At 40.3% G+C, this 24,561-nt stretch overlaps 3 protein-coding genes across 3 annotated transcripts; 1 reads left to right on the forward strand and 2 right to left on the reverse strand.

The window, feature by feature from the left end:
* Positions 1 to 975: 975 nt before the first annotated feature.
* LOC119730283 (glucoside xylosyltransferase 2-like) lies at positions 976 to 5,279 on the reverse strand. The gene has a single exon (XM_038203096.1). The coding sequence runs from the start codon at positions 4,995 to 4,997 to the stop codon at positions 3,162 to 3,164; it is 1,836 nt and encodes a 611-aa protein (XP_038059024.1). The 5' UTR covers positions 4,998 to 5,279; the 3' UTR covers positions 976 to 3,161.
* A 3,734-nt stretch (positions 5,280 to 9,013) lies between these two features.
* On the forward strand, positions 9,014 to 21,360 carry LOC119730743 (RWD domain-containing protein 4-like). The gene is made up of 9 exons (XM_038203765.1): positions 9,014 to 9,463; positions 10,796 to 10,873; positions 11,539 to 11,648; positions 12,622 to 12,667; positions 13,816 to 13,923; positions 14,739 to 14,841; positions 17,779 to 17,828; positions 19,510 to 19,512; positions 20,651 to 21,360. Exons 1-9 carry the CDS (start codon positions 9,440 to 9,442, stop codon positions 20,702 to 20,704), a joined length of 576 nt encoding a protein of 191 aa, XP_038059693.1. The 5' UTR covers positions 9,014 to 9,439; the 3' UTR covers positions 20,705 to 21,360.
* A 749-nt stretch (positions 21,361 to 22,109) lies between these two features.
* LOC119730534 (sedoheptulokinase-like) lies at positions 22,110 to 24,480 on the reverse strand. Its single transcript, XM_038203506.1, has 3 exons — positions 23,685 to 24,480; positions 23,335 to 23,510; positions 22,110 to 22,827 (listed from the first exon to the last, which is right to left on the reverse strand). Exons 1-3 carry the CDS (start codon positions 24,323 to 24,325, stop codon positions 22,235 to 22,237), a joined length of 1,410 nt encoding a protein of 469 aa, XP_038059434.1. The 5' UTR covers positions 24,326 to 24,480; the 3' UTR covers positions 22,110 to 22,234.
* Positions 24,481 to 24,561: the final 81 nt, after the last annotated feature.

Consider the following 24,561-nt stretch of genomic DNA (forward strand, 5'->3'; position numbering starts at 1 on the left):
ATTGATCAAGTGCAGAAAAGATGACCCGAGAAATGCAATCTAAAGTACATACATATGTACACAAGGCCAAAAAAAATAAAAAAAATACATGTAGTTCTGCTTCCGGTCACCCTACCTACGCTATTTTAACAGCCCCTACCCTAATTTGTTTTTGCGAAAAATGAGGGGAAAAAACAGAAAATCATCAATTTTACCCTTGACTACACGCAGACACATCCATTATGATCTTACACACACACAAAATTGCCAAAAAAAAGACCAATTGCCAAAAATATTTTCAAATGTGATGTAATTGGAAGCTGTTTTTTTTTTGGGGGGGGGGGCCTTATAGGAGTAAATGTACAATGTATAAGTCTGTCACTCAATCGATGTTCATGTATTATCTCGCAAATTTATCGCAATTATACATTTGCAAACATTGGGAAAAAAACTACCAAATTTTTACGAAAGAGCTTACTAGGATGTTGGTAAATGAAAGTCTTAAGCATCGTGTAAAATTACATTTTCAAGAAAAGTGGTATTGTGTACAAATTTCCAACGGTGGTCGGCCGACCACCGTTGGAAAAACATAACTATTTTTCAACTACTGCTCCAAATTTACCATTTTTTTCAGTCCAAATTTTGTTTGCTATTGGTTACATGTTCATGAACGGGTGCAGGCCAGCTAGACTGGTTTCCTTACATTAAAATTTTCTGGCACCTATAAATTGATTCATTTCATCTTTAGTGGAGTCAGGGAGCCAGACTACTTGAACATTTTTGTTTTTCTTGGTTTTTCCAGCATTTTCGAACACAAAACTTCATACTTGTCAGTGTAACAATATTTGATCTATTATACTAACCCCTCAAATAGTTCATATCTGAAAATTACAGCAAAAGCCAATGATGTACATTCCCTTTAAAAAAAAGTGTGGGAAAAAGATAATTGAAAACATATGCTAATCATTGCAGTAAATCAACAACAGTTTACAAACATACTGCTACATGTAGGTTCTCCTTTATTCTGATATCTTAAAATAAAATCGTGAACAATGCTTTTGTTGGCAAATCTCCAAATGTTCAATAAAATAAAATTGGTTCTTTTGGGGGCGTGTTCATAACAGCCACGAGAATGTCATTTAACAAAAACCATCTGCTCAGAAAATTCAATGAATCGGAATGGAATTCCTGGACATTAAAGACTTGATATTGAAAGCAGATTTTGAAACATAGATAGGATATAAATTTTTGGTTTTTTAATTTGGTCAAAGAGAACAAAACATATTATTAAAACAGATCTACCATAAGGTTTTATGAAATTATGTTTTACATAGTATTGAAAGACATCCTCTAAAAAAGGATGGAACTTGATTGAATTTCTCTTGAAATCAGCTAAAAATCAAATTCTGGACATTTTTAATTCCCCCCCCCCTATATTTTTCTGCCTTCCTTAGTCTATAGCATATATTTCTCTAAGGTCACTTCTGAAAAAAGTAACAATTGTTTTTAGTGTAACATACATGCACAGAAAATATAAACAACACGTGTGTGTCTCTAAGTTAAAGCATATCAAATAAAGATATATGTGAAAGACAACAGTTATACAATGTTTGCATTATTTGCTATAAAATATAGAAATTAGTATTTATGTCATTTGGGAATGGCATTGCTTAAACAAACCAACTAGGCATATGCATACACATGATCAATCATCTTTTTCACATGTGTTCAAAACATACATGTTATGCTTGAATGCTGCATGCACACACAAGCAATTAACATTAATCCTAACTCCTTTGGAATTTTGTACTAGGAAACTTAGTGAACCCTTCAGCTTTAAAGGGAATCAGGCACCATTCAAAGAAATAGTGGTTTTGCTATGCCTTCCTCAGTCCTACAAAATCCTCCCAAATAATAATCCAGGCATGATGCTGGGTTCATTCTGATCACACAGTCCAGAAAGACAAAAATGATTCAATGAATAGAAATGCACAAAAACCTTTACTTTTTTTGTAATTTTTAACATAAAAAAATACTTTCTTTTTCAGTGAATAAAAAACTCAGACTGTTTTATAGATACATGTAGAATATATTCCACTGCGTAAACAATAACATTTAAATTAAAAGCTGTTTGCAAGGTGTTTTTAAGTGAGTCTAATGACTTCTACACTAAGGCCTGCTCTAAAATGACTAATAAAAGCAAATTAATTCTATGAAATCAGTGAGCTCAATTGTTTCTCTTAATTCAAATCACATTTCTTACGAATATTTTTTTTTGAAAGACAAATCTCTCGTTATCTGTTTACAAGTCTTATGTGATAAATACAAATGTATTATGTTACAGTACAGGTATACTGAAATGTTGCGCTTAGACAATCGTAATTACTGTCAATTTTTCCTTTTAAATACCAAGAACTAAAAGAAAGTAAGGTACACGTCACTTAATTCACTTATCTACTTTTTTTAAACAAGGAAATTATTGCCCCTCTCTACATGTCATTTTTGCTTGGACATGTGTGGATCACACTTTTGATACTTCTTTTAATATCAGTTTTTAAAATTGAAAAATACAAAATACAAACTACAGTCACTACAGCTCTGTCAACTTGGCAATGTGTATAATCTACAATTACAAGTATATTCTATTTTTTTTCCTCCGATATAATTTCCAAAAAGTGGGATGATAAATTTTTACAACCTTCCACATTATGCACAAACTGAGTAGGCCTATATAACAAGTATTTATGTACTGAAGAAGGTCACAGACTTTGATTCGGAAATAATTAGGAAAAAACGGCACTTCATATTTTTCCCGGTTACTAAAACTGCTTTTTCTTTGTAACAAGATGTTTTTCACTTTGATGGCTAATTCACAATTTACTTGCAGCTACTAACATTTAAAAAAATATTTTTTTTTCTCAAATAAAATGTAACCATTCCAGTTTTTCACATTTAAATTGGTAACAGCATTTTAGGTTACAATGGACGTTTTGATTACAAGATCATAAAATAAACATTAAAAAGCAAAATTATCACAACCATCTTTGCCTGATCTAAGGCATAAATATGATCAAATATACTTCCACAAATTGGAGTTAACAAAAAAACAAATTTGTACACAAAATGTCCAAAAGTGAAGTTTTAAGTACTTTTTTTTTTTAACTTCAGAGATATATTTACTGTTAATGTCTGCAATATTTCTGCAGCGTTGCAATCAGTGGATGTTGCAAGCCTTTAGTGCAATACATACTGGCCACATCGGGTTGGGTGAAACGTTGTTTTAACGGTTGCACAAGTCCAGAATATAAATCCGTCCCAAATTGGTAATTTTGGAAAGCCTCATAGATGACGCGGAAAGGGAGTTGTTTCTCGTTATGATAAACACCTCTGTTTCCGTGTATCACGGCTATTCCTTCTTTCTCAATGCGATGGCAATTCAGTGAATACATGCAATGATCGGGTCGAATGTTCCACTCGCACTGGTAAACGTAAACTAACTCGGGATGAAAATGAAATAAAATATTCAGCAAATCCTGGTCCCCCCACGTCGTTTTCAACTTGTACTCTCGGAAGATCGGGAGTATCTTGGCCGACCACCCAAACTTTCTCATCCTGGTTAAATTCATAAGCATGACGCCCGAGTTTAGCCCGGTCGGACCGTAAAACGGGTGTCTAGCGAATCGATTGTACCATCCAATGTTGGTGACTTCGTGTTCAGGGGTCAGGGCTGCTAGTTGGGTACTGTTGAACTTTTTGAAGAAACTCCAGATGTATTCCAGTGGCTTGGTGAACAAAATGTCCGTGTCTACGTATAACAGTGCGTCTGTATCCAGCAGCAGGTCAGGCAAAAAGAGTCGCTGGGTTGCACACTTCTTAAACATTTTCTTCCATTCTGCGGCATTTTCACCAGGCGGGAAAGCGATGTTGTGGAGGTCAAAGGTTATTTTGGTACTGTAAGGCTGGGGCCATGATTTCAGTTTTGCACTGATGTTAGCCTGTAAATCCTCCTCAGCAAATATGTGAAAGTGTACTGGCGATGGAGTAAGTATGGCTGCAGATTTCACCATCATTAATGCTTCGTCAGTTCGGTCTCCGCATACCACAACAGATATCACAATTTTGCCGTCGACTTTCGGTAATGGTTCACTTGAATCTTGAACAGCAACTGCAGGCTTGACACCGGGCATGGCTGCTGCAGGCATGGGCGCTGGTTGGGCTACGTGCTGATTGGCCGCTGGGATGTTGGGTTGTGGCTTCTGATTGGCTGCTTGGATATTTGGCTGCTGCTGTTGTTGTTGCCAATGCTGCGGTTGCTGGTGTGGCACTTGCTGCTGTTGTGCATTTTGTTGCTGCTGCTGAAATGATTGCTGTTGCTGCTGTGGTACACGTCCTTGCTGTGCAAACTGTTGCTGCTGGTGTTGTTGCTGCTGTGCCTGTTGGTTTAACTGGTTTAATTGCTGCTGCTGTTGTGGTTGCTGCAGCTGTGGCTGGTTTAGTTGTTGCTGTTGCCGCAAGTCCATACTGGCTTGGCCAGCCTGCTTATTGGCTTGTGGAGGCACTGGTGCATTCGGCATAAGACGTATGGGATGCCCAAACTCTTTCCTGTTGATAAATGCATGGTGTTTATCAACATCATCGACACGTCTTCCTCCATTCACGTTGCCTGCATCATGCTGCACAACATCACCCCGTCTCAGTATGTTTTCCTCCCCTGTCTTTCCATGGATATTTTGGTTCTCAGTTCTAATTGGTTTATTCAACTTCAGCTTGGTGTTTGCGTCGTCCACATGTCTGTTGGCGTTGATGTTGTCCTTTCCTGGTTGTGTTTTGATCTGTTGATTCGAGTCCACTTGGCCGTCAGGTGCAGCTCCGTTTACATTCCTCGTTTCGGCAGCACGGACCCCAGCGTGCGTGTTAGCGGATACCGATTCGTAGTAAATTCCGCACAACATTCCCGTGGCAAAAACAACCAGAACTAAACAAACGGACGCCAACTTGTTGCACTGTCGGCTACGCATGTTGACAATCGCTTGTCTAGTGACACAGTCAGTTAGTGATGTGACGGACTTAACTTGACGAGATATCGCTCAAGGATGTTTAATAATTCTCACCGGGAAAATCCACCATGAAACACTACAGTCACCACACGCTCGTCCGAAATTGTGACACGTTTGCAGTTATCCATAGCCGTCCTTCGGGCATATCGACTTTCTATTCATCACGAAAAAAATGTGCATTGAAAACCACTCAAATGTAAAGAAACCGCAGACACACCGCACACGTACGTACACATGGACATTATGCTAATTCTATGCGCTATAATAATAATGCAATGACAGGCAGATCGGAAGACCGATAACTGAATAGCCCGCCCTCTCTTGACAACAATTGTGCCATCTCACCCCAAAAGCACCTGCTGAAACTTGCCAATCACTATGCAAAACTCCCTAATTAAGAGGAACCCCAATTGGTGCCAGTCACGGGCCGAGTGCAGACAAGTTAAATTATTTTCGCTCTAAGTAAGGAACTTCCAATTTACACTACTCTTGTGAAAAAAACAAACGAGTAATTAAACAGAAATGATTGCTCGCAGCTGGGCGCACGTGCTAGTTCGAGATACGCGATTTGGCCAGGACGTGGCGGACGATCATGAGTTAAGGATACAACCATCCTTTTGCACTCTGACTCATTCTCCGGTCTGAGTTGCAATTTTCTTCCCAGCTACGAATTGGCCCTGTCATGCCAATGGTCTGCGTATTTTAACGGTCGAGTTTGACCGCTGATATATATATATTTAAAGACAGTAGGTTGGCTATCACTGCATTGCGAAACGGAAAGTCTGTATCGATTTAAAACAAGGAACCTCGCTCAAATTGAAGTTAGGAATGGTACCAAATAACCAGTTATTATTTTTTTTCTACCAGAAATGGCATCATTCGGAAGAAAACAATAATTGAAATTAATTATAAAAAGTGTGCTCGAGGGTACACCTTTTAAAAAAAAACTTGTATTAACAATGGGATCCTTTTTAGACCAAAACATTTTGCATTGAATATATTTTCGCTCTTTTCTCATCCAGTTGCCACTGAGCAAAATTTTCACATGTCATTTGTTGTTCACCCTAAATAAGACCCTAAAAGGCCAGGGCCTGGTCATTTTGACCATCTCACAGCCGGGAGGGGGCCGCGGGTTCACCCCCACCCCCTGAGTAAGATCTCGGCCACCGAGTGACGAAAAATTATGAAACTCTGTACATTATGCATAGAACTACTTATCATGAACATACCCAAGAAATTTCGTGCCTATAGGTCAAAGGGTTTTGGAATTATGGCTAATTAATTATTCATATGCACCAATGGTAATTCTGCTCTGTGTACACTACGCCGTGGGGAAATTCAGTTTTCACAGCGCGTATATATAGCGCTAGCGCCGGAACATTTTTTGGTCCGATTTCTATGTTGTTTGGTATCAAAAGATGCACAAGACTCTAGGCTAAAAAGTCAGAACAGCTCGTGTCGCGAAAACGTTTTTTTTTTCAAGGCTATCGCGGAAAAAGTTGAGGGGGGGGGGGGTGGATTCCCACCCTCGGCCCTCTTAGGCCTAGGTTTGCATGGTAGATCAATGAATGGTTGGTTTGCGGTGACACCATGATTGTGAATGGAAGATATCTCTTAGTGAGTTGTGTGGTTCTGAGAAGAACCAGTTGGTTTAACTCGAAGTCTCGAACAGAGTATGCTCTGCTCGGCATCAGGTGATTTATTCACCCTTTACTGCAGATTTTGACTAATTATGCCGTTGCTTCAAATGAAAAAGAAGTACAAAAACAAACGACCGTTTGTAGGCCTATAAGGTCTACACTTTAAAAGTGCATGTCCATGCAATGTATTTTTGGAAATGCAATCCTTGGAAATGCACCTGTGTCCGATTTAACCATGTTTTCAAATTTCGTTTTGCCATTTTCAAGGGTATTTTGGTGCCGTCTGTTTTTATTGTAATGAATTTTGTTTCCATATTTATGAGCAAAAGTGTGATTCAGGCAACTTGACCTAAACGTTCTTAGCTAGTATTACAGCACCACTATTTGTGATAAATTTGCTGTACAGTCGTATATTGTCTCACGTTGGTGATTCGTTGCGTCAAAAGCCAATGAACATAATTATGTTTCAAATTGTGGTTGTTTAAAAATCCAGAGTCATCTGATATTGCCAAAAAATGATCGACTTTACGCACAGCCACAAAAGACCTTTCAAGTGTTTTTTGAAAGGGGGGGGGGGGGCTTCCCAATATGTTTTGCCGGAAAGCCAATAAGTCCCCAATAATTAAAGGGAAGGTGTTTAGATTTTAAACGGACGATGCCAAGTTTATCTTTAACTTAGTTTCCCACCGTGAACTTAAAAATAATGTTGCTTGCGTCATGATCTTTAATGAGATTGCTAGGAGGAATGGGCCTAAAATGCGGATATGTTCGTCATCACCTAGAGTCGTCTGGTGTCCGACCCTCAGTCACAGTTTGAATTTCCCACGCTACCGGTCTAGTCCTCTACAGTAAACGTGACAAGAACTCGCTGTCGGGCTTTGCAGAACAGCTTTAATAAAGACCTTTTTGGCAATCCTTGAAAATGCCCCATTTGTGTGTGAAATCTAACTTCATTTTCAATATCCATATTTTCGAAGGCCTTTTGGCAGTGACTTTTGTGACTCAGTTAAGTCGAGTTGTGTCATTTTAAAGAATTGACTCGAGTCATTATAGGTTGTATGGTGCATTAGAAGACATCGCAGCATCATGGATCTATACCATGACCGTATTATCGTCATTAGATGTGAAACTCAGTAATTGTGTTCGTTGACATTTTTGGTACAGGAACTCAATAATGCCTACAATTAATTCATCACAGAACCGGAGGACACCTCAGTCCATGACAGCAGTATTGTGACAGGTGTATTGTTCAAAATAACCGTGTCCTATGGATGAACCCAATTAATCATGTGAAAATTCGGTAGTAACAAGCCGTTAGTACAAGAAGAGCATTGCGGCTCAGACAACGCAGGAAATAATCCGCTCAGACATCTAGTTCCCTTGGCGTAAATTGAATTACCGATAACCTTAGCCATTCGATCAGCCAAATGGTGCCAGGCTGAATAAGCAGCTGCTGATCGGTTATTTCTACAACCGGCCAAGTCGATCACGCGATAATTGTCTTAAAATTCGGATTAAAAACCGGACTCTGATGACTTCCATAATGAGTGAAATTTTGTGGACGAGCTGGCACATTGTGATGAATTCCATGCGTCAAATCAGGAAGCGCTTGTTCACTGCGCTATCAAGAGAGTGATTTAGAGAGAAAAAAGTTGTGGATTTACAAAACCAGGTCACAAGAAAAAGGGTCATGTGTATGGGATCCTTTTCTTGTGATGTAACTTTATAATAATAATGTGGTGCTTATGTAGTGCTTTATACCAAAGGTCTCAAAGCGCTTCACAATTATTCCCCCTGTTCATCAGGCAATGAGACTAGTTTTCTGCAGCAGCTCGAGATCAGCGCGCACATGAAGATAGGCAATTGTAGTAAAGTTGCCCAAGAACACAAGCACTATATGTTTCCCCGTCAGGGTCGAACCCACGTAGCACGGCACATGAGTCGAACTTTGGCACAATTTATAGACCTTTCTTTTGTTTGTAAATGTTGAGCGCCATTTTGTATGGGCTACCACAAGGACATAAATTTAAGCCGTGGTTGGCAACAGATTTTGCCAAAAATTGCATATTGACACCCTCAATTATGAAAGAATGAGGGTTTTTTTTAAATTAAAACTTTGGTAGCGTTTGTTGGTAAATGTTTCCCCCAACAATTCAATGACATGTTTGGAAACATTTACAACTATTCTTTTTTTTTTGCAACGTTGACCTTTCATAATAGTTTGCCAACCCGTGGTTGGCAAAAAGTGCCAGACACCGCGGCACGGAGATTAATCTAGCGCCCTCAATAACTAATTCATAACAGACGGACAATCTTTGACGCGTGCTTGCGCTTTGCATGCGCGCAGCATACACACGTACACGTACATGTATGTACACTACACGTATGGACTAGAGTGAGAACTAGGGCTACAGTACTGCATGTTTTAGTTTACCATTCAGAATGAGATTTTTGCATGTGAAATTCGGGACAGGTTTACCTTTGATTTAATATAATAAACCCCACTACACGTGAACACCTCACGGTTTAGTTTAAGTTTTTGTCTTGAGTGCACTGCTTGAGTGTGATTGGCCGAGTTTGCATATCTGATCCGGAATCCACACTTTCTACGCGACGTCAGGGCTTCAGACGCCAGATTGTATAGACTTAGTACCTGAATCTAGTCTGGTGACCTCTTAGGTTCCTCGAATCAACATTGAATCCTTGATTGTGCTTTAAAGTTTTACTTTTACTTGAGTGACGTTTAGGAACTGCCACATCACAATGGCGTGCAAAGAGTCCCAGGAGGTGAGTCAAACAAACAGAGGACACTTTATTCTATAACTTAAATTAAAGGGATAAGTTTAACATTCTTGAATTGCACTTCTCAGGCTACATTATGTAGTTGTACTTGGTCTTACTAGGGTTAGGCCTAGTTCTAATTGAAATTCTACTGCCAAAGTAGAAGGCCCTGCACACGGACAGTTTAGATATGAACGTAAATCAGATTCAGAATAGTAGATTCACACTTATCGGCAATCGTGTAGAGTGTAGGGCCCCTGTTTAGTTTCGATAAAATTAGAGTCAAGGGTGTTTTTTATTACTCAAAAATGACCTTTTCAACCTAGAGCAGGCTTCTCTCAATATAAATTATAATGACGCCTTTTTTTGTAATTTGTAAACAGTTTCTTGGGGTAGAAATTACGATTTTCCTGCGCGGTTTACAGTTGGTGCCGTGCGATTCAACGCGCCTTGCACACTCACGGTACATCGTGCGGTGGTCCCAATCTTTATTTTCGTGTTGCGTTTTGACCTTGTCATCGTCATTTTACCCCCAAATTTCCCTCAAAAATTCAAAACCCTGCCCTTTATCTATGACATACCTGTATGTTCTTAATGTCGCCAACTAGTTTGGTTGGTCAAATAATTTGAAAGTGGATTTTGTTCCCTTATAGGAAGGAACCGGGCCCGTAGATACACCATCACCCATTTATCAACTAGCAGTTTCACCCTCATTTTGTAACTGTTAAAGGGAATGTACATCATTGGCTTTTGCTGTAAATTTCAGAAATGAACTATTTGAGGGGTTAGTTTAATAGATCAAATATTGTTACACTGACATGTTTCAAGTTTTGTGTTCGAAAATGCTGGAAAAACCAAGAAAAACAAAAATGTTCAAGTAGTCTGGTTCCTTGACTCCACTAAGGATAAAATGGATCAATTTATAGATGCCGGAAAATTGTAAGGTAAGGGAACCAGTCTAGCTGGCCTGCACCCGTTCATGAACATGTAACCAATAGCAAACAAAATTTGGACCGAAAAAAGTGTAAAGTTGGAGCAGTAGTTGAAAAATAGTTAGGTTTTTCCAACGGTGGTCGGCTGACCACCGTTGTATACAAAAATACAATTTCCTTGAAAATGACTTCACACCAGGTGCCATTATTTTACAGGATGCTTTAGACTGTCATTTACCAACATCCTAGTAAGGTATTTCGTAAAAACTTGGTAGTTTTATTTTTTGATGTTTGCAAATGTTGTATATTCCCTTTAATGTTGAAATGATAAATGCAAAAAGTTCAGTGTGGATCTGTCATGTCTGTTACAGTTTGTAATGTTTTCATGTTTCATGTTTTATTTCAGGAAGAGAAGGAAGTTTTACTGTCTATCTATGATGGCGATGAATGCTTCAAACAGACAGAGAATGCCTATCAGTACAGGGTATGGTATACAGCATGAGAGTTCCATTACATGACACCTTGATATCACTCAGTCAGGGAAGTAAGGAATTCATTAAAATTGAACATTACGAAAAAGACAGGCAGGCAAGGTTCAAGTGAGGTGTTTTTTTTTTTGGGCAGTGGCTTCAGTTTCTACCATTGACATTCGATCGTGATCAGGTAGAAATGCCTGCTGATTCAGTTACTGCCATACACTGTGTGATTGTGAAAACTAATTAGAATAGACATTTGTGTAATCAAAGCTGATTTGATAATGTTTCTATGTGGTCAAAGCTTATTGGTCAATAATTGGTGTAGTCCCGGCTGATTGGTCAATAAGTTTATGTTGTCAAACCTGATTGGACAATAAGTTTGTGTAGTCACAGCTGATTGGACACTATGTCTGTAGATGTGCATAGGAGATTGGGCAATTTATCTCTTGTTGCAGCTGATTGGACAATTTATCTGGAGTCACAGCTGATTGGACAGCGTGTTTATGCAGTCTTTCTGGTTTGGCAGTTAAATGCTGTTGTCACATCTGATTGGACAGCATTCTTGTCTAGTCATATCTGATTGGACATTAAGTATTGAGAGTCAAAGCTCATTGGTCAATTGGAATTTGTTTTGAGAATTTACATAATTTTAAATGCGTGTGTTTTTCATCAGATGGGTCCTGAGGGTCATTATAAATCCTTCTTACTGGAGATAAGATGGGGAGACAATTATCCTGAAGAACTACCAGATATCAACTTGGATGCTTTCTTCAACAATCACTTGTAAGTTGCTTGGTGTTGTATTTAGCTCATTTGTCCAATAGACTCATTGCACTAACAGTATATGGCGCTTTGTGATGACCACTTTTGAAAGCCCCAGTGAGAGGGACATATCGCGTGTGTGTACTGGTTTACGCGAGTATGGCGTAATGTAAGAATTAATGTGAATATGAGCAAACCTGTAATGTCTTTGCATGAGCGTCAGGCGCCATCAATAATGCGTTGGAGTTTCTCTCCCAGTGGCCTGCAGCGACTCTAATTTCTTTAATCCTAAACTCCCTAGCATACCAGGAACCATACCCATCCTGGCAAATTACACACATATATTTCTGACTTTGATTCTGGAGGTGTGCCAACCCAATATAAAAGACTGTCAGTTTATGGGTTGTGTACCCATCCTGACAAGTTCCAGGTCTGATGGGCTGAGTTCTGTTAAAGTTAACCATTGAGTGGGTACCCGTGCATGGAGTATATAGATCACTTGAATTTTATTTTCTCAATACATGTAATAGGCTATCAGGAGCAGCACCCGATGGGCCCAATTTCATAGAGCTGCTTAAGCAGAAAATTTGCTTAAGCACAAACAAATTGCTTAGTAAAATTAGGTTACCGGCCAAAACTCCATGGGATGTACATTGCTTGTGACTGGTATTTAGCTGTTGTTAACTTAGCATAACAATCGCATGGAGTTTTGGCCAGTAACAGGATTTTATTAAGCAAGACGTTTTTGTGCTTAAGCAAATTTTGTGCTGAAGCAGCTCTATGAAATTGGGCCCTGAATCTAATGCAGACTATTTAAAAGAAAAAGAAGCATGTTGAGGTTTGTTCAGTTGATACTTTACTTAGAAACCAGAGTTAACAATGAAACAACTTAAAGTTGTATATTTTTTTTCCTGTATTTTGTTTGATATTTTATAGTTAGAAAATGTAAACAAACTAACAGAGATATATCCGACTGATTCATTTGTTCTTGCAGACAGTCCGCTGTGCGCAGCAGTGTGGTTGAAAGGATCAAGGCCGAGGTGAGAACAAAATCATTCCAAAATATCTTTGATGATGTTTGTCAAGGATTTGCCCCCAGATCCCTCAAAATCCAATGGGAGATTATGTAGGATTTTGTAGGATTGAGGAAGGCAGAGCCTAGCAACTATTACTTTTCATGGGGCTTGATGCCCCCTGAAACTTGGTAGGTACAAAGAGTGTGCCATTGGGTTCCTGCACAGTGGAGGATTTTGTAGGATTGAGGAAGGCAGAGCCTAGCAACTTACTTTTCAAGGGGCTTGATTCTCCTTGAAAGATGGAGTACACAGAATGTACCATTGTGCTACTGCACAGTGGTGGATTTTGGAGCATTCAAGAAAGTCCCTAGCAAAAATGCTGTGAAGGTACGGGTTATTTAACCACAGCAACTGGCTGTCAAATATTCTTACTTTTCCTACTTTTTCTTAGTTTTTTTTTTTTTACCTTGCTTCTTCTTTTCCTACTTTGTTTGTTTCTTGAAATTCCTACTTTTTTGTCCCACAACTCTGAAAATGAAATCTCATTGAATATTTTTCATAACAGTGTAACACACTGTCACATGTAAATCACACAATGAAGGGCTTGGGCGCAGGAGTACTGCAACTGTACTTCCAAGAGCTTAGTTGAGGATGGAGCACAAGTGTTGTGAGTACAGAACATGCCAATTGAGGCTTATGATGCTGTGGACATGGTGAATATCAACGAAAACTACTCCTGAAAGCCCACAAAAGTCTACTTTTATCCTGATTTTGTCCTCCAATTCCTACTTTTGTCTTGCTCTTTTTATCCTACTGTTCTACTTTTTCACCTGGGTCTGCTTGAAAGCCTGTAGCAAGCATCTTCTTTTTTTTTTTTTTGGGGGGGGGGGGGGAACTCCTCTATCCCTGTCCCCTTTCTCCCTTTCAAAAGATGATTAATAGTGAACCTATCCTTCTGCAAACACCAGTTACAGTGCATACTTAATTGGTACAAAGCGATTCATAAAAATCTGATTGATTTTTGTTTGAGCATTGCAAAAATGCTTCCTTTTGGCAGATGACAGTGTCAATTGGTAATGCTGCAGCCCACAAACTCGCTTTGCATAATGATAAGTAATGTGTTAAGCACTTTTTAAAGTCCGAGTATTTATTTCCAACTTTTTGTTGTACAGGCAGAGCAGTGGTTGGGTAGTGCAATGACGTATACGCTGTTTGAATGGGCTAAAGAAAATGTAGAAGACCTCATGTCTGAACAAACGGAGAAAACTGCGCAAGTCAAGGTGGGTACAATGTACAACATTAAGGGGTACTGAGTTCAGTAACGGAAATATAGACCACCAACTAACTTGAAGTTGTAAAACTGATTCTTGAGAAAATGGCATTTAAAAATCCTGCAGTTGTGTTACAGTGAACGAACAGTCAACTCATAACAGACGGGATGAAATAGGTTTTAAAGATGTTCGACAGAACAAAAAATTGGAGAAAGGTAGCACAGGACTTACAGATTAAAGTTCACCTGAAAACAAAAAATCGACCACCCCTTCAAATTTGGGCTTTGCCCCACTGTACTGCAAAATGGCAATCTCCGACTTGCAGCTCATTTCATGGTGACAGGTCACATATGTGACCTGTCACTACAGAAATGAGCTTAAAGTCAGAATGTGTAGGCGTTCTGATATTTTTCTTTCTGGATTCTGCAGAACAAGAGCTTTCTAATTGGTATATAACATGTGGGGGTACCGAGTTCAGTTTTAACACAAATATAGACCGCCAACTAACTAAAGTTGTACAACAAATCCTGCTGTTGCATTACAGTGGATGAACAGTCAACTAATAAAACAGGATGAAAATAGGTTTCAAAGATTTTCATAGAATCAAAAAAAGAATTGTACAAAGGAAGAACAGGACTTACAGTTTGAGGTTCACCTCAAAACAAAAACATGATCACCACTGTAAGTATTTTGCTTTGACATTCTGTGACTTGGTCTGTAGACATCATACATTGTCAGTTCACAAGCATGATATTTCTCAAAAGATATTTAAATAAAATAATGATTGTGATATTGACAATGTCGTTTCCTTTAATCAATCGCAGGAAGACAGGAAGAATACTTCAGAGTCAGTCCCAGCGTCTAAGACGAAAGAGAGAAAGGAAGCACTGACCAAAGCACAGAAGAGGAAATTGGCCAACAGAACAGGTAGGTGTCTTTCATGGCCCCAGTTCATGGCGCTACTAAGCACAGGGTTTTGTGCTTACAGAGCTGCATCTATTTCTTGGAGACCGAAGCAGTAAGCTCAGCAAAAGGCTAACATGAGAGGAAAACTCCTTGCAATTATTGAAGGCACGGATCCTACATACAAGGATTAACGACTCGGCCCAACTCCTGGTTAGACGCGTGATAACGGCGTGTACTGGTGGCAAATACCATGAATACTTTTCAACAAAGACCACTGCGCGCGGTGGCTTTCAGATGTGCAAGGCTCTGCGCCCGATCTGGCCTCGAAGTCTGTCAAGCCAGCGAATTATATTTTTGAATATTCAGGAGTCTACGTTTTTGGTCTTTATTATTGAATTCTGATAAGTGATAACTACATAACCATGGTAATGCCGAGCACAATATTTTTAGCTTAAAGATGAACAATCAAATGTCGCTTTTGTTTCATCGGTTCGGCATCCTATCTCTCTAAAACTTTTTAATAAAAGCCTAATTAAAAACGAAATTTTGGTAAACAGTGTTCTCCTCGAAATTTGACGTATATTTCCCGGGTAAATACTTCATCTATGACGACAAAAACTGCACAATACCATCTGTTATATCCCGAAGTATTTATTTTAAAAATAATTTGGAACAATTATATCTTAAATAAGAAGTAGTTTTACTTACAGTTTTATGAATATTTCCGTTTTAGATGTCGTGCAAAAACCCAACACAATGGCACATCTGGAAAATTCGCGATTACGCGCCAATGGGTATTAATGATCGTTATGACGCGTCTAACCAATTAAGGCAAGTCCACTGAGTGCATTTTGTACTAGAGCTCAGAACAGTCGTTTATCTGGTGTCTAGGATCCGTGCTTCAGGTTAGCACAACTTTCTGCTAACGTTAGCGCAACTTTTTGGCCAACTGTTAAGCAGCGTTATGAAATTGGGATCTGCATTGATGACAGAAAATCATAGGAAGTCAGTATGGAATGTAGTAATGGGCTCTGGGCACAAGTACCCCCTCATTGGTTAGAAGGGGAGAGTTGGAGGAGACCACTAGGACAGACACTCAAACGTTCACATGGAGACACCGTTGCTTTGGGCACATTCAGAATAAAATCAGTCGTGAATACTTCACGCCATGTGCGTGCAAACCAGTAAGCGCACGCAATGTGTCTTGTCCATGGGGCTCTTGAAAAAGGTGAAAAGCGCCCTCTGTTGTTCGCGCATAGCTGTTTAACATACAAATATTGACTGCTATTATACAATACATTAGGGACTCTTCATTGTTTTTATAATCTTTGTCATAAAACAAAGTTGTAGCTGGTCTGAATCTGTGAATTTTGTGAAAGTAGGGGACGAAATTGCAATTGAAAATTTGACATTCTCTTACCATTTACCAGATTTATCCAAGCAAAAAAAAAAAAAATATGTTCAGTCAACTTTTTTTTACCGAATGTAGTTAGTGAAGGAATTTGACACTGCACATGTGACAGCTTGAACTTGGTCTTGTGAGGTCATTATGTTCGTACAGGTTTTTGTCTAATATCCGTGGAAATATGCAGTCTCTGACTCAAATTCCCAAGATGGTATTAAACAAAATTACAAACTTCTGTAAAATTTCACTTTTCAGAATCAAGGTGTTAGAAGGAATCGATTCCACCTTACAACATTAAGACCACACTCAGTCAAAACACGTCCAATTTGAACAGGAAATACACAATTTCCACGTCTAATTTAAAGACTTGTCACTGAAATTACTTCGCCTAAGTGCCTCTTCCGCTTTAGTTTAAAGCACACAGAAATGTCTGTTGAGTGGCATGAACTGTATGTGTTCTGTGGCAATGGTGTTATGAATAACAGACTTAAGATTTGTAGGCTGACATTTTTGCTGGTCCCAGAGGGCCGGCCTAGTGTTCTCTTTCCGATCTCAATGACTGACTCAACTGACTCATCGACTCTCTGACTAACTGTTGCTTGTGGCTTAGCCTGGTTGGTAGCTAGTGAACCTGTGCATGCCAGCAGTGCTGTTGTAGGCCTATGGGCTCCGTGCACAAGTGCCCCTTCAAAGGCCAGAAAAGGAGAGTTGGGGGAGATCTAGACTGGTTCCTGGTCCATCCACTGTGGGCTTCCAATGTTATTGGGGATGGGGATTAGTTTGGGAGACCATCGAAAGATTAATTCGGACGCATTCGCGCGCCGACTTCGCCTGACGCTCACGCGAAGACGCTGTGGTTAATAGCTTTGGCACATTCAGGTAGTCGTGTGTACTCCATGCGCGAACCAGTACAGTACAGTACGCACACACCGTGTGTCCTGCCACAGGGCTCTCAAAGAGGTAAAAAATGTGCCCTCTTTTGCTGGCACACGGAGGATAACCCATAATGGGCTAAATCAGGCCCATTGTGTAGACCAGATGCATAGAAAGATTTGTAGTGAATAGCCACTCTGAATCAATTTCGTGCGATTCACAGTGCGCCACCAAGAGTTTGCCACGGAGAGTTAATTTTTTCCAGTGCATTGTGGGAGATGGTCGACAATTCGCAGCGCGGGACATTTTAAATTGTTAGTTTTACCAGTCATTAGTTTCGTTAGCATAGGATTCGAGTATCTGTTTGCCCTTTTCTTTGCTTTTTATCAATATGGTGTTTAATATAAGGTGGCAGAACGCTATGCCCCAATCTATAACAAATTAGCTCAAGTTGTCTACTGACACTCATTCAAATGGGCCATGTATTGTCGACCGTAAATTTGAAAAATTGACTCTCCATGGAAAACTCTTGGTGGCGCACTGCATTGTGAATCGCTCGAATTGAATAGAATTTTATACACTCTCAGACCAGCTTGACCACTTGCCTTGTCTTGTTCTATGGAAGATATATTTGGATGGGACTCATTGAGTATAACTGTGTTCATTTTCTTGGTTTTTAGATTACAAAGGAGAGATGCCTCGAGGCTGGGATTGGGTGGATATTGTGAAGGTAAGACCAATAATCCAAGTCGGTAGTCAAACTGTGCGTGTGTTGAACATGCATTACACCGCTCACAGTAGCTGCTCATACATGTAGGTCATTCTGGATAAACATAAATGGTGATCTCCAAAGCAACGAAGATGTATGGGTTCTTTTTGGTACTTTCTTCAACTGATATTTGTTTGTGCCACATGTTACGGATTTTAAGGTAAGCAGCTACCTTTGGTATGTTGGAAGTCTTTGTCCCGTATGACCTTTCACTTGAATTACCTTTTTGCACTGGAACAAAACACTGAAACTTGTAGTTATTTCCATAGGTGTATGAGAAATACTATTAGTCATCCCACTAAAAGTGGAGTGTCATGACCAAGCGGTTAAGAACACCGGACTCAAGCTCTGGTGTTTCTAATCAGTAGAGTGTTGGTTTGAGTTCTGGTCTTGACACTTGTGTCCTTAAGCAAGGCACTTAGCCATTATTGCTTCATCCTTCGGATGATGTAAAGCCATAGGTCCCATGTGTTGTATAATGCGCGTAAAAGAACCCAGTAACACTTATCGCTTACAGAAGGGGTTCGCCCTGGTTTTGTGGCAGCGCGTTTATCTTTAGCCATGAAGTCTGCACTTGTAAGAAAGAAGAAGTAAAGAAGTGGAACACGGAATAATGTAGTATGTCTGTGTCCGCCATGGGTATGTGGGACGCAGACGCAGCACTACATTTTCCGTGTTCCACGAGTGCGAGCGGGATAACAAATTTACCTTGAATAAAACTTAACACACATCAAAGATGGAACACACACGCTGTTGGAACTTTTCAGCATTTATCCAATACACATGCATGCTGCAGGATTAGTGCACACATTTTAGAAAAGCACAAAAGTGATATGGACGGGATAACAATGTGGTATATGGGATAATATCTTACTGTTGTTGCCATGGATTGACCAATCAGGATCCAAGATTCAAGTTTGGTTGAAGATAACATAGGATAGGCATTGTTTGTAAAAATGCACATTCTGTGTACATAGTCAACAAGGCTAGGCGAACATAGTAAAACTGATCCCTGGCCAGTTTGGCCTAAGGGGCCTTTGTAGTCACTAGAATTAAATATGGAGTGACATGGCCTCGTGGTCTGGAGCATTGCATCTGTGGTCTGCGAGTAATTCTGCAGGTTGTGATTCGAGTCCAGCCTGGGGTTGTGGTGCGTGTGCCGTTGGTCACGGCACTTTGCCACGCATTGCTTCTCCCCACCCAGGAGTAAATGGGTACCTGTGAGGGCAGAGATGGTTATTGTGGTTGATATTAGTTGCTTTGCACCAAAATGGCAGCATCCAGCTGTATACCCCCCAGGGAGCTAAGATAGTCTTTGGAATGTTTCATTGGCCCAATGAGCAGGGGTACTAATGACTCTTGTACAGCGCATTGGGACCTTGTGTGAAATGCGCTTTCTAAGCACAGTTTATTAATGCAGTGTATTATACATTTCTGGGCCAAGGGGAGGCTTAAGCAAGTCTAATTCACAAGTGACAGTGAGCCCTCTAGGCAGAATCAGTGTTACATGAGTTCAAACTCCTATTTCTGCAAGCTGAAACTAAAATCCCTCTTGTGTAACATTTTTATTAATATCTTATTTTTTTGCTTTTGTTTCATTTCCTTGGCAACTAACATCAATGTCATCCTCACATGTACACAGCATGTAAGTATTGCTTCCATTGTTCTTATAAAATTCTGAATTTTTCTTAATGTTTACTTTTTACCCCTCAGCCGAGAGGCTCGAGGGGTATTGTCATCGCCTAGGGCGTCCGTCCGTCCGGATGTGTGTGTGTCTGTCCGTCCGTCCGGGCAGCTTAGTTTCCGGATGATAACTTGAGTTAGAAATGTTGTTTGGGGTTGTAACTTCGGTAGGGGGTTGCCCTTGGGAGTAGGCAAGTTGGGATTGGTTTTGAGGTCAAAAGGTCAAAGGTCAAGGTCACCATTGTGAGTTAAAGGTAAATGGTTTCCGGATGATAACTTGAGTTAGAAATGCGATTTTGGTGTCTAACTTTGGAAGAGGGTTCCCCTTGGGAGAAGGCAAGTTGGGATTGGTTTTGGGGTCAAAAGGTCAAAGGTCAAGGTCAGCATGGTGAGTTAAAGGTAAATGGTTTCCGGATGATAACTTGAGTTAGAAATGAGATTTTGGTGTCTGACTGAGGTAGGGGTTTGCCCTTGGGTACAGGCAAGTTGGGATTGGTTTTGGGGTCAAAAGGTCAAAGGTCAAGGTCACCGTGGTGAGTTCAATGTAAATGGTTCCGAATGATAACTTGAGTTAGAAATGAAATGTTGGTGTCTAACTTCGGTAGGGGGTTTCCCATTGGTACAGGCATGTTGGGACTGGTTCTGGGGTCAAAGGCCAAAGGTCAAGGTCACCACGTTGAGTTAAAGGTTAATGGTTTCCGGATGATAACTTGACTCTGGCTGAGGGGTTTCAACAGCAACGCTGTTATTTTTATATTGTGTAGTTGGGCGCTTTTTATGTTAACCTTTATTTTTCCAAGTTTTTTTTCTTTTCTGATGGACGGTTAAACACATAACATCCTGTATCCCCCCACCCCGCCCAAGCACCATGACTTTTCTTTTATTCATTAGGGAGTAAATACAATGTAGTACAATGTAATACAATGTAATACAATGTAATACAATGTAATACCATGTAATACAATGTAATACAATGTAATACCATGTAGCACAGGTGCTAATGGGTTATACATGTTGGGTGTGCTCACCACCTTTCAGTTAAGGGCATCCCATCCAGTCTCAAGTTCTCCATTGTTTTTTGTTTTTCTTGAACTCTACAGCTCAGCAAGACGGGGTATTCCAAACACCAAGAAAATACCGACAAAACAAGCTGACAACTTGCAGTAAATTTCGGGTTGACATCTGGACAGTATTGTCGACATTTGCTCCAGGAAAGCAGTTTTATTAAGAGATTGGGCTGGCAGAGAGAGGTGCATCTAGGTTCCAATTTGCGAAGGGTTTGGGGTGGGGCGGGGATGGGGCACTTAACTTTCAGGAGTGAGACACTGAATGGTGTGGTCATAGTTTCATACGATACAAATCTCATTTTTCTCAAAATTCTGAGACAAGAAGTTATGCCTTTGGGTAGGAAAGAGAGGTATAGGTCCAATTTATCAGTACAGAAAAAGGCAGTTATTGTACAGGAATCACTTTCTTGCTGAAATTTTAATACATGTACATGTATGTGCATTATTTCCAAGATCTTAAAATTTGTATATAAATATATTAGAATTGCAAAAATATCTTGTACTGAAGCTGGGGGGGGGGGGGGGGACAGGCCTCAAGTTGATTCACAAAGTTCGTTTTTTTCTTAAGGCCACAGTTTCCTTTATTTTCTCTCAACTCAATGAAAACTTTAATAATGGTCAAATACCAGTTTCTTGTAATTTAAACATATTTATTAAGAGAGGGAAATACATTTACGTTTGTACTGAAGCAAAATAAAATACATGTTTTTATTTTGAAATTTGAACATCAAATTGATGTTTGATATTGATGTTTCTTACGCATTCTCATTTATAGAAGAGTTTTTTAACAAGAACTGTTCTCATAATAATCATCAAGTTTGGTAATAGCTCACCAGATGCTTATAGAAAATGCCAACTTATTGCAAATTTTTCACATGATGATGATCCCCAAGCATTTTTTTAGAAACCTGTCCGTTATTGTTGAACACCACTACAGTTTAAAGGCATAATTATAGGATCATTTGAATTTATCCAAAAAGCACCCCAACAAATTATTATCAAAAAGCTTACTCGGATGAAAGATTGTACTGGTACTAAACACCCCAGGAAATCAGTCCGTCTGGTTTGCCGTCATTTAGGAGAAATCAAGAAATGTAGGTGATTTCCAACAATCAGTCAAGTGACCGATTTGTTTGGAATAAAAAACCCTGAAAAGCTTAAAGCAAATGATCCTATATGCCTTTAACCCTAACCCCTTGAGCACTTTTACAAGAAAGTATCCTGAATTCGCCAAAATCCACCAATATGTCAAGCAAAAAAAATGCTGGGGTCCCGAGTCCATCCATCAGAATCCACCAGAATGGTACATGTACGTATACATGTACCTCGTACACACCAAACATGTAGCCAAGGAGTTGAACTGATGAGATCCTGAATCCATCAAAGTCCCCCAACTGCTCAATATAGAGGTATTCTGAATCAATCAAAATCCTGCAGTACTGCTAGGCTTACTGTCCTGAATCCATCAAAATCACCCAACTTTTTCAATATGGAGGTATCATAAATTCGCCGAAATCCTCCAAAATAGGGGTGTGGATTTTGATGGATTCAGGTACGTAAGGGTTAAAGCAACATCATCTGTTCATGCAATGAAGTCCGTGAGCATTCACTCATCTGTCACTGTAGCATAGCAATAGCTGCACCTTCAGCCGCGTCACCCCCTTGCCTATACTCCACAGGCAACTGGAACATCCTCTCCAATTCTTGCATCAAGACTTTATTCCTCAGCAGACCACTTCCGCATCCAATAATCCTTGTCACACCTCTGTCCGTTAGATCCTTCCTTGACATCATATCGTGGAGATTCCTAACGATGCCTCGACACAACGCCCGTGTTGTATCTCCAATACTCGTATTCGCTGTGGTCAGGTTCTGAATGCTGGCGTGCTGAGATGGAACATGCCTCTCTCCATACAAAGTCGGGCAAATTACAAGATCGGTGTCTTCCACTTCTTGCCCTTTCTCAATCATTTTCCTGTAAGCTTCGTCTTTTGTGATCCGAAAACCAAACTCGCTTGCCAGTTCCTGCAGCGTCGAGACGAAGTAATCCAGCACATTGCCGCCAGTGAGTGCTGCAGCTACTGCAAGGTACTGCCCTCTGAAATAAGGGAAATACTCGACCGTTGAGCTACATGTAGGAGTAGATTTTGGTGGGTGGAAGCCAGGCGGTGTACTGGTGACAAGCTGTGCTGACGTACTGATGTTCACAACTGGAGAAAAAAAATTAAAAGAATGTCATCCTATAAATATTATGATGTTCATCACTGATGCAGCAGTCTATGAGTAAATAATGGAAGCTTCATCTTGATTGTTTTCTTATTGTTTTAAAAGGAGGATCACCCAAAGAATGGAGGTGGAAGTGGGGGAGGGGATAGAAAGTAAGGAGTGGCCTTGAAATCTGGTAACAAGTCCTCAGTTTGAAACCTACGAGTTACACAAGAATAATTAAGTTCAGAAATCAAGATGAACATCCTTTACTTTGTTCTTGGGGGGGGGGGGAGGTCGCCATGTGACTAATGGAGCACTGTTCAAAGTGGACAGGAGTGGCACTACACAAATAAAAAAGGGGGGGGGGGGTTGACCACCACAAAGTAATCTGAAGACTTGACCACCCAGACACATTTCAGTCACAGCATTAGATTCATATTTTGAGGGAGGGTTGGGGAAGGGGCCAGGGAGGGGAGGAGCCAAGGGGGGGGGGGGGGGGGCTGTCGTACCAGCATCAGATTGTGACTGCATGGATGGTAGAACTGAGCATGGCAGGTCTCCCATGGCAACCCCAACCTCACAGCCTGCTGGGATACCATGCCAAGATGACTGCAGCTTGCCGACAATGGATCCAGGGTCAACGACCTTTGGCAACAGATGAACTGGAAAACCTGCTGATGACAGTCTGAGGGATATGAATGAGAAAAATTCAAATGAAAATTTGAACAATTTTACCTATTCACACATACTAAGAAGCTGGGAATAACTAAATTAATAAAGTTGCTTCAATCATGGCAATATGTACATGAAGTTCATTCATGATTTACTCATGAAGTTTCGACCAAGGAGAAACACTTACATTTCCTTATTCCACCGTTTCTCTTCAACATTGAAATACCCCCAACTAGCTGCATTTTGAACAGACATGACAGGTTTCTCATCAAGACCGCACAACACATTCACCAAAAGATCCATTACTGTCCCTGCATACTGAAATTTCTGCACAAACTCTGGCAAGTGCCTCTGTAACCAGAACAGAGTGGCGCATCCATGCCCAGTTGCCAGCCGAAGATGCGAAACTGGCGTCGGTAGAGAAGCAATGAAATCTGGAGTGCATCTGGAATCTTGCCAGGTAAAAAGTCGACTGCAGATTACTGATTTCTCAAACCATTTTATTTTGCTCAGGCCTGAAATTGTGTCTGTTTCTTCATTCCCGTAGTTCCAACAGACACAACCATGCATTTGGCCAGCAACCCCAATGCGCTTGACCAATTTCAGGCATTCTGCATCCAGTTTTCTCAAGCACGTCTCACAAGCTTCCAAGATCTTTCCCACATCCTGTTCGGCCGCACCGGAAGGTTGCCGATCGTGGGAGATCTTTGCGTGTGTTTCACAAGCGGCACTTTGAAGTGTTTGCTTGGATTGGGGATCGTACAGAGACACTTTCACAGAAGTCGTACCTATATCTATTCCTAACACAAACTTTGAACCGGTTGCCATGACAAATTGGTGCTGATGGAGCAACTTATAAAAGAAAAGCAAAACCCTTTCAAATTCAATTCATTTCGCTCTGTCATGTCTAGTCTGTTGACATCAACATCAACAGCTGATTCCTAAACGCCCAATTAGATTATGACCGGACTTCGGACGGCACGCTCCACTTCAGAAATCTCCAGACGGATCTGTGGTATTTGAAAATCTCGGTATCATTTTGAACGTTGCATTCAAAGGATTCT

This window comes from Patiria miniata, unplaced genomic scaffold, assembly GCF_015706575.1.
Source record: "Patiria miniata isolate m_02_andy unplaced genomic scaffold, ASM1570657v1 HiC_scaffold_22, whole genome shotgun sequence".
NCBI classification, from domain to species: Eukaryota; Metazoa; Echinodermata; class Asteroidea; order Valvatida; family Asterinidae; genus Patiria; species Patiria miniata.